Below are 21,774 nucleotides of genomic sequence, written 5' to 3'. Positions count from 1 at the left end.
GCACTTGGCAGAGGTGTAGCTGAATCAGGGCAATGGTATGAACGAAGAGGGCTCTGGAAATAATTGAAGTACTCTTGTTTCAAGTGTAGAGTATGAAAAGCCTTCCTGAGGAGTAATGGAAAATGTCACAGGCTTTTTCACGCAAGTGTACTTCACTTTGCAGTTCTGTAAGCCGATGTGTGTATGTGCAGCTATAACACACTGTAGCAGACGGATGCAGGAATGTTTACCTTAAACATTTCTTAGCACATTACAAACCACCAGCTTGGTACAGAACAGACCACCAGCAAAAATGAGACCAGTTTCTGGCCCTGTGTGGCAAACTGATAAATGCCAAATAGACTATGGGAGAGGGGTATAAAGAGCTGATAAGGCTAAGAAAGATACCTCAAACAGCCTTGGCACCGAACAAAGGAGGGAAGGAGTCTTGTGAGGGCAGGAGGGCCTTGCCTAGTAGCTTATCTTCCATGGACAGTTAACTGGCAGTTGCATATGCTAATGAAGATTATCATAAACAAAGAAGTGCCTTGCTCCCCTACCTCACATACTGCAAGTTCAGTTGTCGAAAAGCGTGTATAAATTGAGGTAAGAAAAAGCAGAGAGACGAGAAGAAAGCAGAAAAAGAAGGGAAGAAGAAAAGATGATGGGTGCATCCCTGAACCCTCACTGGCAGAAGTAACACAAAAACCTGGACCGGTGATCTCTCTCCCTCTCTCTCTCTCTCTCCCCCCCTCCCTCGCCCTTTCCTCTTTCTCACTAAGTAGCGCAAAGCCTGTCATACTGCTTACTTAGTTTATACTTAATTTCTTTCTTGTAATCGTTAAGTATAATACAGCTTGCTATGATTTACATGTCCTTTTTCCTTGTTATCATTAAGTAACGCAAGGCACAACATATGGCTTGCTCTAGTTCGTTATGTATTCAGTCTTTTCCTGGTTATCCTTAAGTCATATTATATTGCTTGCCCTAATGTGTCATATACTTGAACAATTATCGTGAGTCCAATCTATACACTGGGGGAATTTAATACGTGTTTGCGTATGGACCTTGAGACTTGTCTCATCTTTGTCCACTCCATTAGAGAATTACGAATATGTCACTCGTCCCTCTCTTCTGGGTGGGATATGGCACACACAGAAGAATTGTTATGAGCAGCAAGTTGGCACATGAGAATCCTTACTGCACAAGTGCTAGTCAAAGTCTGTAAGACTGTAAATAAACAAGAAAAATATGTTATAAAGGAAGTCACATTTACTTCTTCATATTAGCCATCGCGCTTGGTTAAAATGCAATTAAGTGTAATCTTCCTTTGCAAAGGAACTAAATTTTGCATTCACAGAAGCAATGTTCCAGAAAGAAATTATTTTCGTGCATGCTGCATACTTTATGATTGCTCAATGCTGATGTGCTGTTACCATAGATTTGTGGGAAATGTCATGTAGGACGTAACTGTCAGGTTCAGACCAATAGTAATACAGTAAGACTTAATGAAGAAAATGTTTCGTTTCATGTTCCAGCATGCAGCCTCTACAGAATTAAAGCAAAAGGCTGAAACTGGCTCAGGAGGGGGATATATAAACAGCATAAAGGTGCTCTTCAGCTCTAAGGAGGAGGTAAATGTCTGATGAAACAGTCCCTCAGCGTAGCACACAATCAATAAACCAGTTTGGTCCCCCAAATCAGAAACAGGAGAAATTCAGAGTGAAAGTAATTACATATTCTTGAAAATATGTATTCTGGTTTTTAGGCTATGGGTTGTTAACACCACCCTTACACAAGAAAAAAATTTTTAGATGGCAGAGGTTCTGGTTAAGGAATGTGGTGCTCAGCCTCCCTGTTCTTCCACCAGAGAACAACATCCCTGCAAAACAATTCTGTTGCCAAAATGTTTTTTGTTATATTATAAAGTACATAAGAAAAGCAGGCAGCTGGAATTGTGCAAGGCAGACTTCTCTTCTTTTAAGGCAGACTTTCTCATCTTTTAAGGCAGACTTAGAGAGCTCTCAGGGATCAAAAATCATCCTTCACAGATGAAAATAAAGCACCTTGGAGGCTGTTTATTCAAAATGTGTTTTGTCATCCTCCTTTGAGTATTGTTTTAAACAACACAGCCATTGCTGTGTAAACATTAACTGTAGCCCTGTCTCAGTCTATCACAGAAAGCATCTTTTACAAGATGTTATTTTAAGAGGAAGAAACAGGAAGAAGACTGACTTCATGATAGAAAGATTCGTGTGGTTTTTATTAGTCCTTCAAGTCTCTGCGGGTTACAGCGTGGAAGGCGCAACATGATACAACTCTCCTGCTTGTTTTCCAGATGGATTACTGAGGCTGATTGGACGGATATCTGTAGTTGAATTCAGTTATTTCACCTCCCTGTGTGCGTTAGCCCATTCTGATGAAGTCCTGCTATCTGGTGCCTCAACTCAGTCCGATGATTTAAGACTCTTGATCTGCTGGATCAGCTCCTTCCACGCGCCCTTTGGTTCATGGGTTCAAATCTTTGCCTTACTCGTGGCCTTGTTGTTCACGGAAAACAAAAAATCCAGGTTAGTGTTCTTGCATTTATTAACCTTGTGTTCTGCCCAGAACACTTGATTTTCTGGATATTTGCTTGTTTCAGTAGATATTGTGCTGTATACTATACCGGCTTTTCAAAAGTACTTTATAGACAGGGCAATATATTGTTTCAGAAGACAAAGCGGAAGACGCTCAGTAAGTAATTTCTCTTTGTGTTTTTTTCTTTGTTTTTTTCTTAAAGCTTATTTAATTAAAACAAGATCTTAACACCAGATCAGCCTGTTTTGTGCATCATGCATCTTGTCATAAATGACTAGATACAGATATATAATTTCTTCATAAAGAGAAATAACTAAGTTGATAAATATTTAACAATTAGTAGATTAAATTTAAAAGAAAATACATCAAAAAAACCAACCCAGAAGAACTTAAAGTTGTTTGAAATTAAATACTACTTATGATTTTCAGTTAACTATCACTCCTTGCTAGTCTCCCCACTCTGAAAATCTTTCTATTTTGGCAAGATATGCCACTACAGTGTTAGCAAAAAGTCTTATTGTGGCTTTCTAAATTAACAAGAAGGAAGTAGACTTCATTTGTTTCACATTAACATCTTGGAGGTGTTATTTCCCAACAGAAGTTGGGAAAGAACTATTGTTGCAGTGACACATGGATGAAGGACTTCTTCCCCCTAACCTTCCTTTTGTCTTACTTCTATAACAACTTTCTAAGGAATAGAGAGCAGCTGATATTTAAGCTGCCTGCTTCTGCCTGCTAATGTCCTCAGTTGAGGGAAACCACATTGCAGGAGAGTCTGGGATCTTTCTTCTTGAAAGCTCTTGTGATTTTAGCATTCATTCTACTGTAATAAAAACAGCAGCTAAAGGCAAGCATAAACAGAGGGAAGAGGCTCCTTTTATTAGCGTTAACATACCTGTCCTGGTGAAACAAATTTAAAGCAGCAGCTAGAGAGTCACTATTCAATTACAGTAGTCTTTCTGCTAAAGGAAGCAAGTATATCACCTAACCTCTGGTAAGCTGCTACCTTCTCATTTTAATACCTTTCTTAGATTTGGACTGCAGTAACTTCTCTCTCAAATACCCTCTGTGATTTGCTTTAGTATGGGAATGGGGTGCTGAGGGGGGCAAGTCATTCCTACAGGAAAACCAGCCTCTGACCACAGTAATGTGGTCGCAGCATGTGAAGCATTAATTCATTAAATATTTTCATGAACATAAAATTTAAAACCCAAAAGCAAATATGTTCATTTCCTACTGAGTGAGATATGTTTTCTTCAGAGGAGGTCAAAGTGGATTTTTTGTTTTTATTTGCTTTTATTATTATTATTGCTAAGAGTGTTTTATTTCATGCTATTTCTTCATCATGTATAATCTTGTTTTGTTTGCTTGATCTCCTCTTTGGAAGACGTTCAACAGTATAATCTGTCACAAACACCCTTTAAGACCCTTTAAGGTTATGCTCAGCAACAATGTTTTGAAGTTTGATCTACACATTTGTGGTCATGTTGAAAACTGCTGGCTCATCTAATTTCATGTTTGAATAGCTATTAATATAAATGTATATGGTTGTGATCTTTTATTATTTTTGATAAATCTGCTATAGGCAAGAGAAAATTAGAGTATACTTGGAGAAAATAAGAGATTGCTCATGACTTTTAAAATGGCTTTCTACATATATATTGATTTCTAGTACATACATAATTAAAATATGCTATATTTTGTTTCTAAATATCATCCTTAATGTCATTAATTTTCTGACTGAAACCAGAGAATATTGGGATTTAGCAGTTTTATTGCCTGGTTTGACTTTGTTATGTTCATTGGTGGCATAGCAGACTTTCATTACGGAGAAATTGTGTGGCAGAAGACAGCAATCACCTAAGGAAAAGGCCATTAAATTATCTGAAATAATGTTTAGTAAATTTGATGTCCAGCATGTTGCAACATCTTTGATAGGAGATGACTTTCTAGATGCCATCAGTTCTCAAGGGAATCTGCCGAAGGGAATAATATTTAGTCTCTGAAAGAGATCCTCTTGTTTACTAGTATTTCTTTAATTCAAAGCTGAGATAACATGTCCTAACAAAGAGGCAGCTTGGTCCTTCTGGAAGTCTATGGAGCAGTTTACAAGATGTCACACTTCCATAGTGCCTGACTAAGCCTTGCTTAATCATTTGGCAAAGGTTAATTACCTCCTGAAGAAGGAGGCAATCACTCATATGGCTGTAGATTCCTAAAGGATGGGAAGTGTCTGAGAAAATCCTGCCTTGTGTAACCAGTCCTGCATTAATTTATGGAAGAACTGTTTTTAAGTTCAGCTCTGATTTTCAACTGCTATCAAGCTGTCCCTTCTTCCTTCACTTTTTTTGTATGGCTTCTGGCAGTGGCTTGACTCAAAAATGAGCTACTGAGAATTACCTGTATATGTTGTTACTGTTTTCTTTAACTTCTCAGGTGTGGGTCTACCAGTCCTTTCTGCTGCTCTCCATGCATAAAGCTGGGATATAAACATAAGATTACAAAGGGTTTAGGGCCATTAATCCTGTCTGTGCTCTCAAGGCATTCTGCATTTTCTGAGAGGAAAATTTTCCTCCATTTGTTGAGGCAGCCCCTAAGGAAGTGCGGGAGTTGCATGGAAACAAGGTTCTGAAGTTCTGCTGATGCAAGGCACAGGCAAATGTATGCAGCTGTTTCATTCAGCCTGCTGCAGCCTCTGTGGAACATCAGCACGATGATGCCTGTCTGAATCTGATTTCCAGAAAGCAATAGTTCTTTCTGCTTGTCACAGTCTGCACGACCAAGAGAGCAGGAACATTCCTTCAAGTCAGGGAGCTTTTATGTCTTGCTCTTCAGAATTCATACACAAGAGCCACTATAATACATGTACTTCTATTTTTGATGTCATAGCCAGGCTCTTTTCAGTGATGTCCAATGACAGGACAAGGGGCAATGGGTACAAGCTGGAACATAGGAGGTTCCACAAAAATATTAGAAAAACTTTTTCACTGTGAGGGTAACAGAGCACTGGCACAGGCTGCCCAGAGAGGTTGTGGAGTCTCGTTCTCTGGAGACACTCAAAACTCGTCTGGACACGTCCTGTGTGACCTACTGTAGGTGATCCTGCTCTCACAGGGGGGCTGGACTAGATGATCTTTCGAGGTCTCTTCCAACCTCAAACATTCTGTGATTCTGTGATTCTGTGATAAAGTTTTATTCTTGTAATAGAGCTAGCCTTTAAAAAACATGACCGTGCTAAAGCAGAATGCCAGAATCGCAAAGAAACTCCCTTTTTAAATTACTGCATAAATTAAATCTTTCCATTCTCCAGAAGCCACTGCTAGACAATTCACCATAAGAATATGTTAGCTATTATAATACATGATTTTCCAACTGAAAATGACCACCAACCTGACGGTTGTCCCCAGCATGTAAGCCCTCCCAGACTTTAGCTCATACTGGCTCTCACTTGGATTATGTGCACCCTTCAAAGTGTGACTTACTGACATGCCTAGGTGACAGAGAACAGCCATGCTTGAAGATCTAGGCTTCTTAGCTTAAGCTTTTTCGGCACACCATTTTGAAGTACAAGCAACAGTGATGGTCCCAGAGAGGGGCGATGGTAGCATGTGGATGAAGTGACAGCAACGACGATAAGGCAGGACTACAGGCCAGGTTCAGTAGGAACAAAATAGCAGGAGCTATAAATGAGAGAAGGGGTTAAACTGTGGCAACAGACACTGGGCATAGCCTCAAATTCTTTTCATCACTGATGAAATCAGTGCACTGTCAAATCTAGTGGGAATATTTCTATTAACTTAGGGGGAGTGGAAGAGGGGTGGGCATAAGCTATTTAAAAGATTTTGTTCTTAAAATGGTCCTTTCTTTCACACAAACAGAAAAATGGTGTTAGTAGGAAACTGGAAATGTTTATCAGGAATTTTAAGGAAGATACAAGACTGGTGTAATGGATGCCTGAAAATCCTCCCCCCAGACCAACTTGCTGGTTTTTTATTCTTAAAGGGAAAAAGTGAGACAAAAGAGGTAAAGAGGAGGTCAGCAAAAGATAGGAGACTTAGCAGTCTCTATTGAATACCTGTAGCAAGAATTAATATTTAACTTTACACCAGTGTTTCCACAGTGCTCCTGTGGTTAGAGAAAGTGCCATTGGGATGAGGAAAGCATTTAATTTTTAAAGAGAGTTTGATGTCTTTTAATCTTTAACCTTCATCAGGCCTCATTACTTATCTGATCAACTAGGAAACTGAATTGCACCAAAAAAAAAGCTGGAAAAGAACACATATATTTATAAACTATTCAGGGCTGCTAAAAGACATACTTTACAAAAGAAAGCAAACCTTTCAGGAAGTTTGGGGAGGGCAGGTTCTTTGTTTAAACTGGACATTGACCCACGTTTTAAAAACATAAATTTGTGGTCAAATGTTTTTGGCCAGTGTTGCATGGAGGAGCTTTGTTCTACTTGGATAACTTGGCTTTAGCTCATAAAATTTCACGGAAGTTTTCTTTGGAAGTGTTTTAGAGTGTGTGTAGAGGAGAGAAGAGAAGGAGAAATAAATTTCTTTTGAGAGAGGCACCAAAATAATTCATTGTTTTAAGTAAGCATTGGTATGAATCAGCAGGACTCAAGAGTTGAGTCCTGGCTGTTATATTTCCTTCCCCATCCCTCAGGACCTCAGATCCAGAGGGTACGATGTGTGTAAAAGGCTGATTTATCAACGTATCTGTGCAGTTACGTCACTTCTCCCAGCTCCCATCATATTTGGATCCTGCCCTGCAAGCACCAGACAGGGAAGCTTGTACATTGATGTTTTGTTGGACTCCTTCATACAAAAGTGTTCCAAGGGACAGGGTGTTCAAAACTCAATCCTTTTGTATGCCAGTGGTTTCTACCCAGAAGTCAAGTGAGGTTAATAACTAAACAAGCTGCATTATTCTCTACAGCAGTAATCTCATCTCTAGGAACAGCTAAAGCTCTCTTCTTAATCCTCACATTAATGTTAACCTGAGGCTGGAGTTCTTGAGTATCTTTTTTTTTCTCTTTTCTCTTGTGTTCCTCAGCAGATAATTTTCAGGTGGATATGATTTGATGAAATAAATAATACTGAAATAAAGTTTTTCCTGGCATGAGAACAAAATATAAGGAGAAGTATAACTGTATTAGAACATGTTTCCAGGGGTACAGTGTATCCTTTTTTCCTAAAGTAGCATCAATAACATAATGTAGAATTATAGTTCAAGATAAATAATGAAAGTGAACTCAGAGTTCATGAAAGATTCAGAATCTATAACCAAAGACAGCAGCCTCACATTTATACATCAAAATGGTATGAAACAGTGAAAGTGAAGAAAATCCACTAGTATGTGGTTTCTGGACTGCAAGATAAAAACAGGCAAAATAATTACTCTTTGTACTATTTACGATTTCTATGCTAATTATCCTATCCATGTCTCTTTTGCCATGTGCGTTACAAAAGATGTTCTCTCCTCTTGTTTTCAGGTAGTGAGAATTGAAGATGCCAGCGCCCTGGAAAATGTGCTGCAATAAAAAATCCAGAGCTATGAATGGAAAAGCTGAAATGGCAGAGACAAGTGAAAAAATGCAGATGAAAAAACAAATCACATTACTAAATGGGATTTCTTTAATTGTGGGCAATATGATTGGCTCTGGGATATTTGTGTCACCCAGAGGTGTTTTAATGTACAGTGCTTCCTGTGGACTGTCTCTAGTCATCTGGGCACTTGGTGGGATATTTTCACTGTTCGGAGCTTTGTGTTACGCTGAGTTGGGAACATCCATTGTTAAATCTGGAGGCAGTTATGCCTATATCTTGGAAGCATTTGGTGCATTTGTGGCCTTCATCAGACTCTGGTCTTCCTTGCTAATCATTGAACCAACAACTCAGGCAGTGATAGCTATCACGTTTGCTAACTATATTGTTCAACCTATTTTTCCTCATTGTGAGCCGCCATATGACGCCGTCAGGTTGATTGCAGCTGCTTGTATATGTAAGTAAAATTATAATTCCTAGAAGTTAAGAACTATAATTGTAGGTGCCCAGAGAGATTTTTCTGAATTTTTATTCATTTGCATTCTGTGAAAATAATTATTGCCTTTCTAAAGCATGTTCTTAGGAGTCAATAATCTTTTATTCAGATGGATTTTGTTTGGAGTTAGGATTATTAGGGAACAAAGGAGAATCACAGCAATTTGGCTGGGGAAAATTATGACTGCTGATGAAAGATACATTTATCTCTATGGATCTCGGGCCAAATTGGTCCATGCTCTCTCCCGTATTTCTTGCAAATCGAAAAAAAAGTCAAAAAATCTGAAAATTCATATAAACTTAAAAATGCATGCAGTAAAACATGTTCTTTCCAGTGTTTCAAATAGCACTTTATAGCATCACAAATGACTCCTAAATATTCAGTATTGAAAACATCAGTCAACAGACACTTCATTTTTAAGAAATAAACCTATAATTCTAGCAGTTACTGATATATACTACTGTACTTTTATGTAAGAGGTATACAGTTAAGTTCTACTACAAAGATTTTTTTTAAATTATAGGGCATACAAACTTATTTCAATGTGTATGTCACATTTAGAATCATAGAACCACAGAATCACAGAATCATAGAATCATAGAATAATTTGGGTTGGAACAGACCATTAAAGGTCATCTCATCCAACCCCTCTGCAATGAGTAGGCACATCTTTAACTAGATCAGATTGATTAGAGCCTGGATTGGATTTAACTCTGTTCACCATGACTTTTTGGGCCTGGGCATCCAGCTAGCTTTTCACCCCTCAAAATTTTCACCTGTCCAAGCCATGAGCAACCAATTTCTCCAGTTTCATTTCATCCCTTGCCAAGTTCAGCTTCAGCCACACCTTGGTCTTCCTGATCCCATCCTTTCATAATGGCAGTGTCTCTATACTCTTCCCAGGATATATGCCTCTACTTCCACTGCCTGTGCATTTCCTTCTTGCCCTTTAGTTCGACCAGCAGGTCTCGACTCAGCCATGCTGGTGTCTTGTCTTCCTTGCTTGCTTTCTTACAAAAGGCGATTGAGAGCTCTTGTGTTCTATGGAAAGTGTCTATATCCCTCAGGACTGCAAACTTCACCCAGTGCATTATCACTGCAGCCCACGCTGCCTCCAATCCAGACATCACCAATTAGCTCACTTGCATTGCTGACCATCAGGTCAAGTATCACATTCCCTCTGGTAAGCTTGCTCATTACCTGGCCTCAGAAGTTATCCAAGATTGCCTACAGCTCATCATGCTACTTTTCCAGCAGATATTGGGGTGGCTGAATTCCCCCAGCCGGATGAGAGCCCGCACACATGAAGCCTCCTGTAGCTGGAGTAAGAAGGTTTCATCAGCAGGCCCCCCTTGATCGGGTAGCCTGTGGAAGGCACCAGCCACAAGGTTCTCCTTGATGCCTCAGTCTCTAATTCTTGCCCATAAGCTTTCAACCTGATGTAGAGGGCAACTTCTCTGCCCCTCTTTCTTTACTAGAGCAAGGTTTATGGAAGTCATTATTTACAGACATGTTTAAATTTATACTTAAACCTGACATTAGGAGTGATCATTATATAAGATATTGGGGGGGTTTAATACAAGAATAAAAACAGAATTCTGTCCCCATTGCATAACATTAGTATATTAGTAGGAAATACTGGTGGCAAATCAAGTGCTGCTTCTGTATTCCTATTAGATTCTGTCAAAACTGAGGCTTGAGAGAATTTTGTAAGTACTTCTGTAATCTTCAGACTCAGGGTCAAAGTGTGGATGAAAAGGATTCTAATCCATGGGCACAGAGTAACAGTGTGCTAGCCTGACTCATTTCAGTATCTTATCCACCGCATCCAAATTTTTTGATGTAGAAGTTGTCCTTACTCTGTATATAGGCTAGAGTGTGGAGAACTTGGGGGAAAACTGTGAAGTAAGGATATAAACTGTAAACAAAAGGATATAAAAAAATCTCACCTTTTGCATGTGAGCAACTCTGTTGCCTTTAGTAAAATTTAAAGATTATTTAAAATGAGCAGGAGGTGGTCCTAAAATTCAAAAGTTGATGTGTTTTGTCTTATCTATTGTCATGGAAATGGCGTACTTCAGAAAACTGTTGTGTAAATCTTAAACCAAGTATATCATTCACTTTAATAAATCTAGGTCGTCCTGAAATGGTGGTATCTGGAAAGATTGATTTGAAATATGTTTTAAGTGATGTAAAATATACAGCGGTTCTCTCATGCATGTTCTTTTTCTCTGCAGGTTCCTTAACATTTATTAATTGTGTTAATGTGAAATGGGGAACCCGTGTGCAAGATATTTTCACATATGCTAAAGTTATGGCTCTTATCTTGGTGGTATCTGTTGGCCTTTACAAAATTGGTAAAGGTAAGAATAATTTCCATTTACTTAAATTCTTAAAAATGAACCATATATGAATTTCACAACCTGTGTGGGAAGACCAGGCTCCTTAAGACTTAGAAAGTGGTCTCTATTTTGGAAAAAAACATCTGCCATAGGAAGGTCAGAGGAATTTTAAAGCTTGTTAGGCAATGGGCGTTTAATTATTGTTCTATCTTTAACGTGGCGAACCAACACATGCCAAGTTCTGTGTTGCTCGGGCTGAATAGCAAATAGAAGGTGAATTAACAACAGTTTAGTGCTAACTAGTTTAAAGTCAGCCTCAGTGTCTCTGACTCACGCTTATTAAAGGCTGGAGTTGCTACTGTCCCATGACAGGACAGCACAGCCAAAATTGCCAGATGAGTCCTTTGCATCACTCCACATCCCCAATTGCCCTTCCCTGCCTGTTGCAGACACACACTGAGGAGGGGGGAACTCATTCTTCATTAAAGTTTATTAATATTTATAAATATGTATTAATGGTTATAGATATGAAGGGTGAGGGTCAGGAGGATGGAGACAGGCTCTTCTTAGTGATGTCCAATGAAAGGACAAGGGACAACAGGTGCAAGCTGGAGCACAGGAGGTTCCACAAAAACATTAAAAAATCCTTTCAGTATGAGGGTGACAGAGCACTGGAATAGGCTGCCCAGAGGGGTTGTGGGGTCTCCTCTGGAGTCGTTCAAAACCTGCCTGGACGCGTTCCTGTGTGACCTACTGTAGGTGATCCTGCTCTGGCAGGGGGGCTGGACTAGATGATCTTTTGAGGTCCCTTCCAACCTCTAATATTCTGTGATTCTGTGTGATTCTGTGATTCATTGATGAGAGGGTGAGCTTGGTCCTAGAGACAAGGGAGAGGACTAGGGAGGTCCTATGAATCACTGCGGTACATCACAGGACAGATGAGCCATGCTATATCAGCAGTAATTGCACTGAATTGACTACACTGAAAAGCTGGAGACCAGTTTATTCTGGCGCTTCCTCTGATCTTTGCATATGAAAATAGATTATATTATATTAATTTGAGTCTCTGGTACAGTGAAGACTCTTCCAACTCTATTTGTTGCTTAGTTACTAAGGTTTCTTCATTTTCCTTTTCCATGAAATTCCTAAATAGCTGTTATATCTTTATTCAGTTAAAATAAAGATGGTTTTCGCTTTTTGGTTCAGGAATTGTCTTTTTTCTCCTGCGGAAACTAGATTAGTAAACCTAATGAGTGCACTTGCCCTTCTGTGTTTGCTGTCTTTCTCCTTTCCTTAGCTGCAGTTCTAATGCATCAGCTGTTACACTGTAAAGCTACCTCAGGCTTTTAAGAGAGATTTTTTTTTGTTTAGCCAGTATCCATGCATGTCAGTTGTCATTGGTTTGTTCAAGCCTAACAAAACCTGAACGAACCCAGTCCTAAGGGCACAAATGTGAAAATGCAGAGGAAGAGCACTGTTTAAAGGCTGCCGTTACATGATGGAGTAGTTCCCTCATAAAGCTGCTGCAGTTTTAAAGTTCTGAGTCTGTGGTTTACCCCTACAGCAGCTTTGCTCTGTCCCCATAGTCATGAATTTACCTGTGTTTTCACCAGGGGCCATTCCCTCTGGTCTTGCATCCACATAACACCCACAGGGTTCTTTGCTTTGCTCTGTGGGGTCAGGGAGGGTCAAGGCAGAGAGGAAATATTGTGAGGAACTCAAAATGCTGAGGGCTTTTAGTGGTAGTAAAGGTCTCGTCTCTGCTTTGTTTAAGCAGAACTAAGCCCTTAAATGCAGAAAAGACCAGGAGGAGGAATGATGTAGACTTCTGGAGGAAGCTATGATTGGGTCAGTGCACTCTTTTAAACTCAGAAGCTCTTTTAAGGAAACCAATGATTATGATGTTTTAGCCCTGCCATATTACTTCTGATGTGCTCACTTACACATCTTTTTTTAAAAACACTGTAAATATACATGATTTTGAATATCAGCTGTCTTTAAAAGAGCTTTTCTTGGTCCTTATGATTTTTTTTTATTTTTCTTTCCAACCATTTTCTTCCTCAAAGTGTGTGTACATTCTGTAGTTTCACCTTCTTCAGCTCAGTCTCCTAGTAGTTACAGCTCTTCAAAGACTGAGTTGCTTTTGTGTTATCTATAAACTCCTTAGTTCAACTGCAGCGTGAAGTTGTTCCATATTACAGCTAAGATCTTACTTTCGTCCCTAACAGAGGTTTCACCATGTTTCTGTCTTCTTTCATAGTTAACCCACTTCCATTTATACTATGCAGTTGGCTTTCCCTCCTGCAAACTCAGCCAGGCCTTTCTTTCCCTTCCCAGAAGCGCAGTGAAGGCACGTGCAGTTTCATTAATATTTCATCTGTCTTGCAGTGCTCTGCAGGTTGTCATCTCAACCAATTGCGCTAAATTAGAAGAGAATTTTGAAAGGAAAGATTTTTGAGGTCTCCTCTCTTAATTTTGGGGAACACCTATGTGGGGCAGAGCATCCCACCAAGAACCATGACTCCAGGTGTTCCCTCCCCAGTGGCTGCTAATTCAGCTGGTGAAAATAGATATGAGGAACAAATATGAGACAGATTTAGGAACTGAAATTGGGTTTCCCAAGTGCCTCTCCCTGAGCGGAAGGACATAACACAATCTTAGTATGTCTCCTTCCTCTGGTAGGGTATACAGCAGTGCCAGGACATAGAATCATAGAATCATAGAATGGCATAGGCTGGACATGAGAACACTGTGAATTCTGATAGAATTACACAAGTCACATCTAATTAACAACCACAGGAAAATGTCTTCTGCTATCTCCCCGTACAAGAGTATCTATCTGTAGGTATGACTGAAACTTTCCTATTTATCAAGCGGAAGTATAAGCTGTGCACTTCTAGAAATACTAATGAAACCTGGATGTGGTGGGGTTTTATCTCTTTTCGGTTAGCTGAGACTTTTAGCGTAGTGTCCTTCCGCATCATAATCCTTGAAATGTAACAGAGAGTTGCTACCTGCCGTTTGTACAGGAGAAACAGACAATCTGAGAAATACGTTCGAGGGCTCAGCAACAAACCCAGGGATGATTGCGTTGGCTCTCTACTCTGCCCTCTTCTCCTACTCAGGATGGGACACGCTCAACTACATCACTGAGGAAATGCAGAATCCTGAGAGGTAAACGCATGCTTTTCCTTTGAAAAGCTGAAGTGTCCTTGTAAGACAGGTGATGGCAGGACAAGCTGCTCTGTATTTGTTTCTGACTGGAAATTAATCAAGCTATTTTCTCTGCAAAAACTTTCTTTTCTAAAGAAGAAGTGTGAGAACTCCGATTATTGTCTTCCCTCATCGATCGTATCACACTAATAAATCATTTGTCTGCATATTTTACATCTTACACTTTAGACCAGAATTTTTAAAGGAGGAGAAGAAATCCTTGCTGAAGGAAGAGAGAAAGCATGAGTCCATCTAGCTCTCTAAGATTCCCTACTTCTTTTCAGTCAGACAGAATAATTATTTTATTCTTCCAGGACTGGTTTTGCCACCAGTAGAGTAAGACTGTGTCAGGTTCATGACTGTTTTGTCATGTGATCTTCAGCATTACTGCTTATGGGCAAAATGTTTAATTTTGCTAAAGATGAAAGGTTAAGTAAAAAATAAAAATATCCACAGTAGCACTGGAAATACCACCTCCTCCCCTCTGCAGAGATGTCAACTCCGTGGGAGTTGTGTGCCTCACCTACTCAGACTGATGTCATCTGCCTTGTCTTGAGACATGCATAGGTTATGAGTCAGAAAAAAAGCACCATGATCAAGAAAACTCCTAAGTGTGCATTTAAATCTCTTTGCTTAAGTGTTCTCTTACATTGCTTCATATAAAAGAGAGTATATGATATTTATAGGTATAACTGTACAACTTTTTTCTCTACAACTTGTGACAGAACCACAGGTAGCCATTACTAAGCTGCTTATGGAATTGTCCCACACAGTCGTATATTATTTTGTAACCCCACTATTATAAAAGGATGGATTGCAAAAAGTGATGGAGGTATCCATTCACAAATATCTGAATTTGGGAGCAATCTTCTATTTAAATATTCTTTATTTGAAGAACATGAAATAATTTTTTCATTTTCCCTCTACAGGAATTTACCTCTTTCTATTGCAATTTCAATGCCTATTGTGACTCTTATTTACCTGTTGACTAATATAGCATACTATATAGTGTTGGACATGTCAATAATCATCACAAGTGATGCAGTGGCTGTGGTGAGTTGTCTAAAATAATTAAAACAAAAGTTACTGTATGGATGACACTGTGGGAAAATCTCACGTAGCATACTTCCTGGCAAAACAATTGAAATATTTCCATGCTGAAGGCTGTTGCTTTGTTTTAAACTTTGTTTTCATGTAAAAGTAGCAGTATATTAGAAGGAGCGTATAAAGAATACATATAGTAAATCTGCTTCTCTCAAATCCTCATATATATTCTCTAAATCCTGTTTGTAACCGTACTTCATTGTAAAAGATGCTTTTCCCAGAGTCAGAGAAAGAACTATGAAAAGTGCAGGTGTTTTAATAATCAGGAGTTTTTGCTGTCATTCTAATGTACAGTGTGTGATGTTTGATGCTGCAGAAACACAGCAATATTTTCAACACACAAATGTGCAGTGCTTTTTAAAACCTTACTAATATTTTATACAGAAGTACAGTTACAACACATAGATTTCTACAGGCAGGATCAGAATACGTTGAAGCCAATACGTTTTCTTCCGTTATCTCATTAATTTGATCTAGGCTTAGAATTATTTTTCTTAAGATCTTCTTTTAATGAATCCACCATTTTTATTTCAATACTGATCAATTATTCCAAATTCTACTTTCTCAAGTCATTATTAGGTGTCATAGGGCTATGACACTAAATTTGGGCTAGTGTGTTTTCATAAGAGTTTTCCAGAAATTTCCATATGCTTAAGATGACTGGACTTACTCTTATTTCTTTTTCTATTACAGACGTTTGCCGATGAAACCCTTAGTCATGCTAAGTGGATAATTCCTATAGCAGTGGCCATGTCTTGCTATAGTAGCTTAAACTCATCAATAATTGCAGCATCTAGGTATGAAATACAGGATTTATTTTAAATAATTGAATAAGAGACATTTATTATTAATCTGCATTCTTCACTACTGCATTGTAAAAGTGACATTTTTTTTCCTGTGTCAAGTTGATCCTTCATGATGAAAGGATTGTTACGAACTGACATGTCTTCTCATGATCACCACCAATTGATAAACTAAAGCCACTTGAGAAGAAAGCAGCATTTACAATAGAGTAATGAAAGAATTAATGCTGCCTTTGTCAGAAAGCAACAATCTATTCCTTGGTTCACTGTCTGGTTGTGTCATCTTCTTTTTTTTAGGCTTTTTTATGTTGGAGCCAGGGAAGGACACCTCCCTGACAGTCTGAGCTTGATCCATGTAAAGTGCTTCACACCAGTCCCTGCTCTCCTTTTCAATGTAAGTGACAGCCCAGCCCTGTGCCCAGCCAGGGGTTCGGACACGGGGAGCAGAACACCTCGCCTGTGCCCAGTCATTCTCCTGGGCTTCTGCTCTGGAGAATCATAGAATGTGTTGGGTTGGAAAGGACTTTTAAAGGTCATCTAGTGCAACCCTCCTGCAGTAATCAGGGTCATCTTCCTCAAATGCCCACAATTTCTAAACCACACTGAAGGTGGTGGCATTATTTTGCCAAGTGGAAAGAGAATGGCTTGATTCACATTCATATACGAATAAGATGAGTGAGGAGTATCATGACAACACTCAGAAAATAGAGAATGGCTAAACATGTAACAGTGTAGACAGGATTCTAACAGTCCTTATGTGAGTTTTCAGTGTGTCACTGGAGAAGAATATGGTAGGAACATCTTCAGACCCTGACACAGACTGATTTTCTAGGACTCTATTTATGATAGTAATGACAAAACACTTGATTTTTTTTGCTGGATGCCTATAGCCATACTGACTTTTTCCTGCTGTCACTATACAAATGAATCTTGTGACCCAAAATCAAGGAACCATAAAGTATAGAATTAGTGCAAGTGATTTTAATACATAATCCATAAATCTAATGGTTTAAAGTAAGGGGAAGGATATGCACAAACAGAGAATGTAGAATCATTCAAAAGCATTTCACTGCTGTTTATCTCAACATGATTTCATCTGGTGTCTTCCATTGCCCTGTGTTACAATGGTTTATGAATAGATTATCATACTGGTCCTGTCTGACATCAAATATTTTACTAAAAGTTATAACCTAATTATAAATACTCTTCTCAGAGGGATTCTGCTTGTACCAATAAGATAAGCTAGGCTCCCTTAATACACCGCTTGTTAAAACAGACATTAAATTCCTGGTATTTTAGGTCTTTCCATGCAGGCAGTATAGCAAACAGGCATACCACAGAATTTGCTATAATGTTCTTAGTGTATGAGTGAACTGTGAGAGCCCCCAACAGTAAAAGTAAATTTAAAGTTTTCTTTTGATTTAAGGTAACCAGAACAGCAGAGTAAGCCACTACCTACAGAAAGCTTCTTAGTCTTCTCCTTAGCGCAGCAGAGTCTGGGGCTCCTCAACTGGCCTTAGGAGGGTTTCCTGCCGATGCTGAAACACAGCTTCACAAACCCGACACCTCTTCAGCCAAATGTGGTGGTCTCACTGCTGTGTTTAAGGAAGAGACACCAGCATGTTTCACACAGCGTATCTGCAGATATCTCAGCGTTTTAAGTATGTCCTCCTTGCAAAGTCCAAATTTCTTAGTCCAGACAAGTACATTGGAAACAGGCCATTTTATAACTTACTTTCTCTTAATTTTATAAGCCATGTCTTTATTTTCACATTAAAAAGTCTTTGTTTTTATTATCTCTAGGGCTTAATGACTTTGCTTTATCTCCTTGTGGAAGACGTTTTCGTCCTCATTAATTACTACTGCTTCAACTACTGGTTCTTTGTGGGTCTGTCTATTGCAGGACTAATATATCTGAGATATACCCAGCCACACAGACCACGGCCTGTTAAAGTAAGTAGACAAGCCCTAAAAGCCAGCTTAATGCACGTGTTTACATGATCCTTAATACCACAACCATAATATTATCAGTTACATTATAGACTATCAGCTATAGAAATCCTTTCAACATCCAAGATTGGAAATGAAGGAGCAAAACCCATCTGACTTTCCACAAGAACATCTGTTCTAGTACTTTTACTGTGAGGTTGAAATTATATTTACCATTTCTTTTTTCTTTCACTCAACCTTATAACTATCGTTACTTAAAAATAAACAAGGAATAAATAAATGCCCGCCTGGAACAACCCCCTTTTGTAATGTTCACAGCAGACTGTAGGAGTTCAAAAGCGTGAATAACTAAATATATTTTGTTGATCCCCTCACTACATAGCAGTCATAGAGAGTAAAATGCAAAATTAGTGGTTGACTGTAGAAGAGCATCTGGCTATTGGGAGAGGGAGACTGCACAAAAACAAAGCACGCCTAAAACTTGTGTCTAGTTTTAATCCAGTGATTGTCTGGGAAGTGGAGACGGAAATGCACAGCTTCCCCCAGGCACACAGAAACATTCTCTGGCTCCCGTTTCGCTGCGCACTGTTGGCTCTATGACCTGCATTTTGACTCTGCAGTGATGCAGTGAAAATTATGAGAAACCCAAACTGAGACTCAATCTAAACATTTTTTCCATGTCACTTTCTCTTCGTAACCTCCTAAACCATTTTTAGCAATACATTTTTTTTCCATTCAAATGTAACAGCCTGATTATAAAATAACCACATGGTTCAAGGAAGAGCATAAAAAATCCCAAGCACCTACTGCTAGAAAACTTTCTAGTCTTCCAGAGCAGACCAAATTTTCCTTAAGCATCATCACACTTCATTTCCAAAGTCTCCTCCAAAACATGTGGAAGATAAGGATTAAATCTTACCTTATTGGCAGTTTTGCTACTGACTACTAAAGCAAGGATTACAGTCAGATTATGGATAATTACTGTTTAATTCCTATAAGCATTTACCAGCTTAGTCAACGTCACAAGCCCACATACACTTTTTTCTTTTCTGCTATGTAGCAGGTGGTTGTCATCAATTTACATTCTTAATCTCTGTAAGAAAACATAAATATTTATACCAGTAAACTCCCAGGGGTTACAGCAAGTATTCAAATCTCAACTCCTAGACTCTTAAGAAGGCTCATTACTGCAGAGAGTGAAAAATATTTTACTCAAAAAATAAATTCATAAAGAGATTATTACAACTTTGTTTATTTGTCGTGTGATATTTGCTAAGTGCTCAGGCAAAATGTTTGTAAAACAGTCCCTTCGTTCTGTAGCACCAACATGGTAATTAAAAGTCTAGCTGAGTTAGTTCCCAACCAAAATAACACTTAAAAATTTGCAGTTGAAGTTAGAGGGAAAACTACTCATTACTGATCAGTTTTAAAATACTGCTTTCAAAGACTGATCTCACTAATTCCCATGGAATTGAGCTTGTGCAGCCTGAAAATGATCAGCTACCCAAGTGTGTACCAAATAAGAGTCTCTCAGCAGCGTACACAAAGACAGCAGATTATACTGATTGTAGGCTGTCAAACGATTCAGTACGTAGTAGTCATATAGCCAATAGATGTATTTTTGTTAGTAAAACGTCTTTAATCTGCAAAGCTTAACATTTTTACATCTTTTAATAAATGTTGGGATTTTTTTGTTTGTTTGTTTCCACAGCTTAACCTCTTCTTCCCTATAGCATACTGTTTATGTTCCCTTTTCCTGGTCATAGTTCCTCTCTACAGCGACACAATCAATTCCCTTATTGGCATTGGTATTGCCCTCTCTTTTGCATATTTTTTGGGAGTCTATCTGCCAGTTGAAAAACGACCTAAATGTCTACAGTGGCTCTCTGGTAAGCAGAAGCATCATCTCATCCTAGAGAATGTGCCAAAATTCTGAGTGCTTTGTCAGAAGAAAGAAAGATTAATTTATCCTAGAATCCTTTTCCTTTATGAAGTTTTGCTATGCCTTTGCATATGGCATGTCTGGGATCATTTGCTTCATTACATGGTCCTTAGAACAAAACCATACAAACCTCTACAGAACAATCCAATATGTGGATATAATATGGTCATCTAATATTTTTGGTGTTGACCCACTATGGTGGGTCAATAAAAGCCATGTAGAATTTTGAAGATTAAATACACACATTTTGATATCCTGGAAGTTAGAAATACTGGCATCCCTGCGTGGTCCCTGTGTGTTGCCTGATCTAGTTGAGATGCGTCCCTGCCCATGACAGGGAGGTTGGATTAAGTGATCTCTAAGGTCCCTTCCAGCCTAGGCCATTCTATGATTCTATGATATCATTGCTTCGCTTTTTGTCTAAGGAATGAAACATCCAAGTCAAAGGAGTCCATGCATCTTCATAAATTACGAAATAATGAATTATTGGCCTGAAGGGTAGTTGCAAATTCAGGCAGTTTTGAAAAGCAAAACTTGAATATATTTATTCAGTTTAAACTCAGCTATCAATTTGAAATTTCAATTAAATTTTTTATGCAAGTCTGATTAAACAAGATTTTCTGTTTAATTATTGAGCTCCTTTTGCCTTTACCTATTTTTAACATGCTTAATACAATTGATTAAGGTCCTTTAAGATTTTCCTAATAGCTGTGTAGTGCTTTCAACTTCCTCAAAATCCATATCTAAGATCTATTACAACTTTCTCTCACACATTTTTGCTGTATTACAGCTACGACAACAAAATATGTTCAGATGCTCTTCTACTGTGCTCCATCAGACCTGGACATAGACATGGAACCTACAACAGCTAAAAGTAAATAGAGTTGCCTTGATACTGAGAGCTGTGCCTTGACATTTCCTATCTGGAGAAATTTTCACCATCTAAAGTTCTCCGCATGTGTTCAGTTATACTAAAGCACCAACCACTGTAATATGCATCAGTTTGATGTCTGTTATTTGTGCTTGTTTTATAAACCACTCCATTTTACAGCATTTTTTTTAAATACTGCTTAACAGTGAGTTATCATGTAACACTTCAAAACCATAAAGCATTGTATGAATGAACATTCATTAGTAGATAAGTGCCAAATATTAGATTAATTGCATAATCATAATAAAAGATATTAGGTCTAGTCACAGTCCTAACAAATATATTGATAAATATAACAAAAGACAGACCAGACATTTACAAGATTCAAAACCTGAGTTGGGAAGTAGAAGCCACAGTATACTTCTAAAAATATAACTAAATTTCAGCCAAAGTAAAAGGCATATAATCCAAACTGGTAGACATGCTTTGACTCAACGTGGTATGCACATAATGCATAATATAATATGCACAAATATAAGAGTGTGGTGTTAAACTATTCTAATGCATAGTTCCTGGCATACATAGTTTACCAAAAGGAGAAGACCAAAGTTTTCAGTCATTTAAATTCTGAGAGAAACTCTCATCTGCACATTCATTACCCTTTTGCAGAAAAGGTATTTTCAGCAAAGAAATTATACCATTGTAACCAAAGTACCTGTGCTTTCCAGCAGAACAACCTGCCACGGAGCACTGTAAGAGACTGAGCCAGGTTCCAGCTAGCTTATATTCAGGGAAAACACTTCACTTTTCGTAGTGTCCAGTGCTTGCCTAGAAGTATCAAAGGTGTGAGCCCATGAATCATTACAATTTTTTCCACAGTGGAACTTAATTTAATGAATTCACACAGAGAAATTAAAAACTGTTGATGTTTACATAATCCCTTGA

General features: G+C 38.5%; 1 protein-coding gene across 1 annotated transcript; it reads left to right on the top strand.

Moving 5' to 3' along the window:
- Window positions 1-8,072: 8,072 nt before the first annotated feature.
- LOC104277714 (Y+L amino acid transporter 2-like) lies at window positions 8,073-20,840 on the top strand. Its single transcript, XM_009874439.1, has 9 exons — window positions 8,073-8,565; window positions 10,842-10,967; window positions 13,976-14,120; window positions 15,089-15,212; window positions 15,957-16,060; window positions 16,364-16,460; window positions 17,870-18,019; window positions 19,728-19,905; window positions 20,749-20,840. Exons 1-9 carry the CDS (start codon window positions 8,073-8,075, stop codon window positions 20,838-20,840), a joined length of 1,509 nt encoding a protein of 502 aa, XP_009872741.1.
- Window positions 20,841-21,774: the final 934 nt, after the last annotated feature.

This window comes from Apaloderma vittatum, unplaced genomic scaffold, assembly GCF_000703405.1.
Source record: "Apaloderma vittatum isolate BGI_N311 unplaced genomic scaffold, ASM70340v1 scaffold22278, whole genome shotgun sequence".
Classification (NCBI taxonomy): Eukaryota; Metazoa; Chordata; class Aves; order Trogoniformes; family Trogonidae; genus Apaloderma; species Apaloderma vittatum.
This window is presented reverse-complemented; position numbering and strand designations above follow the sequence as displayed.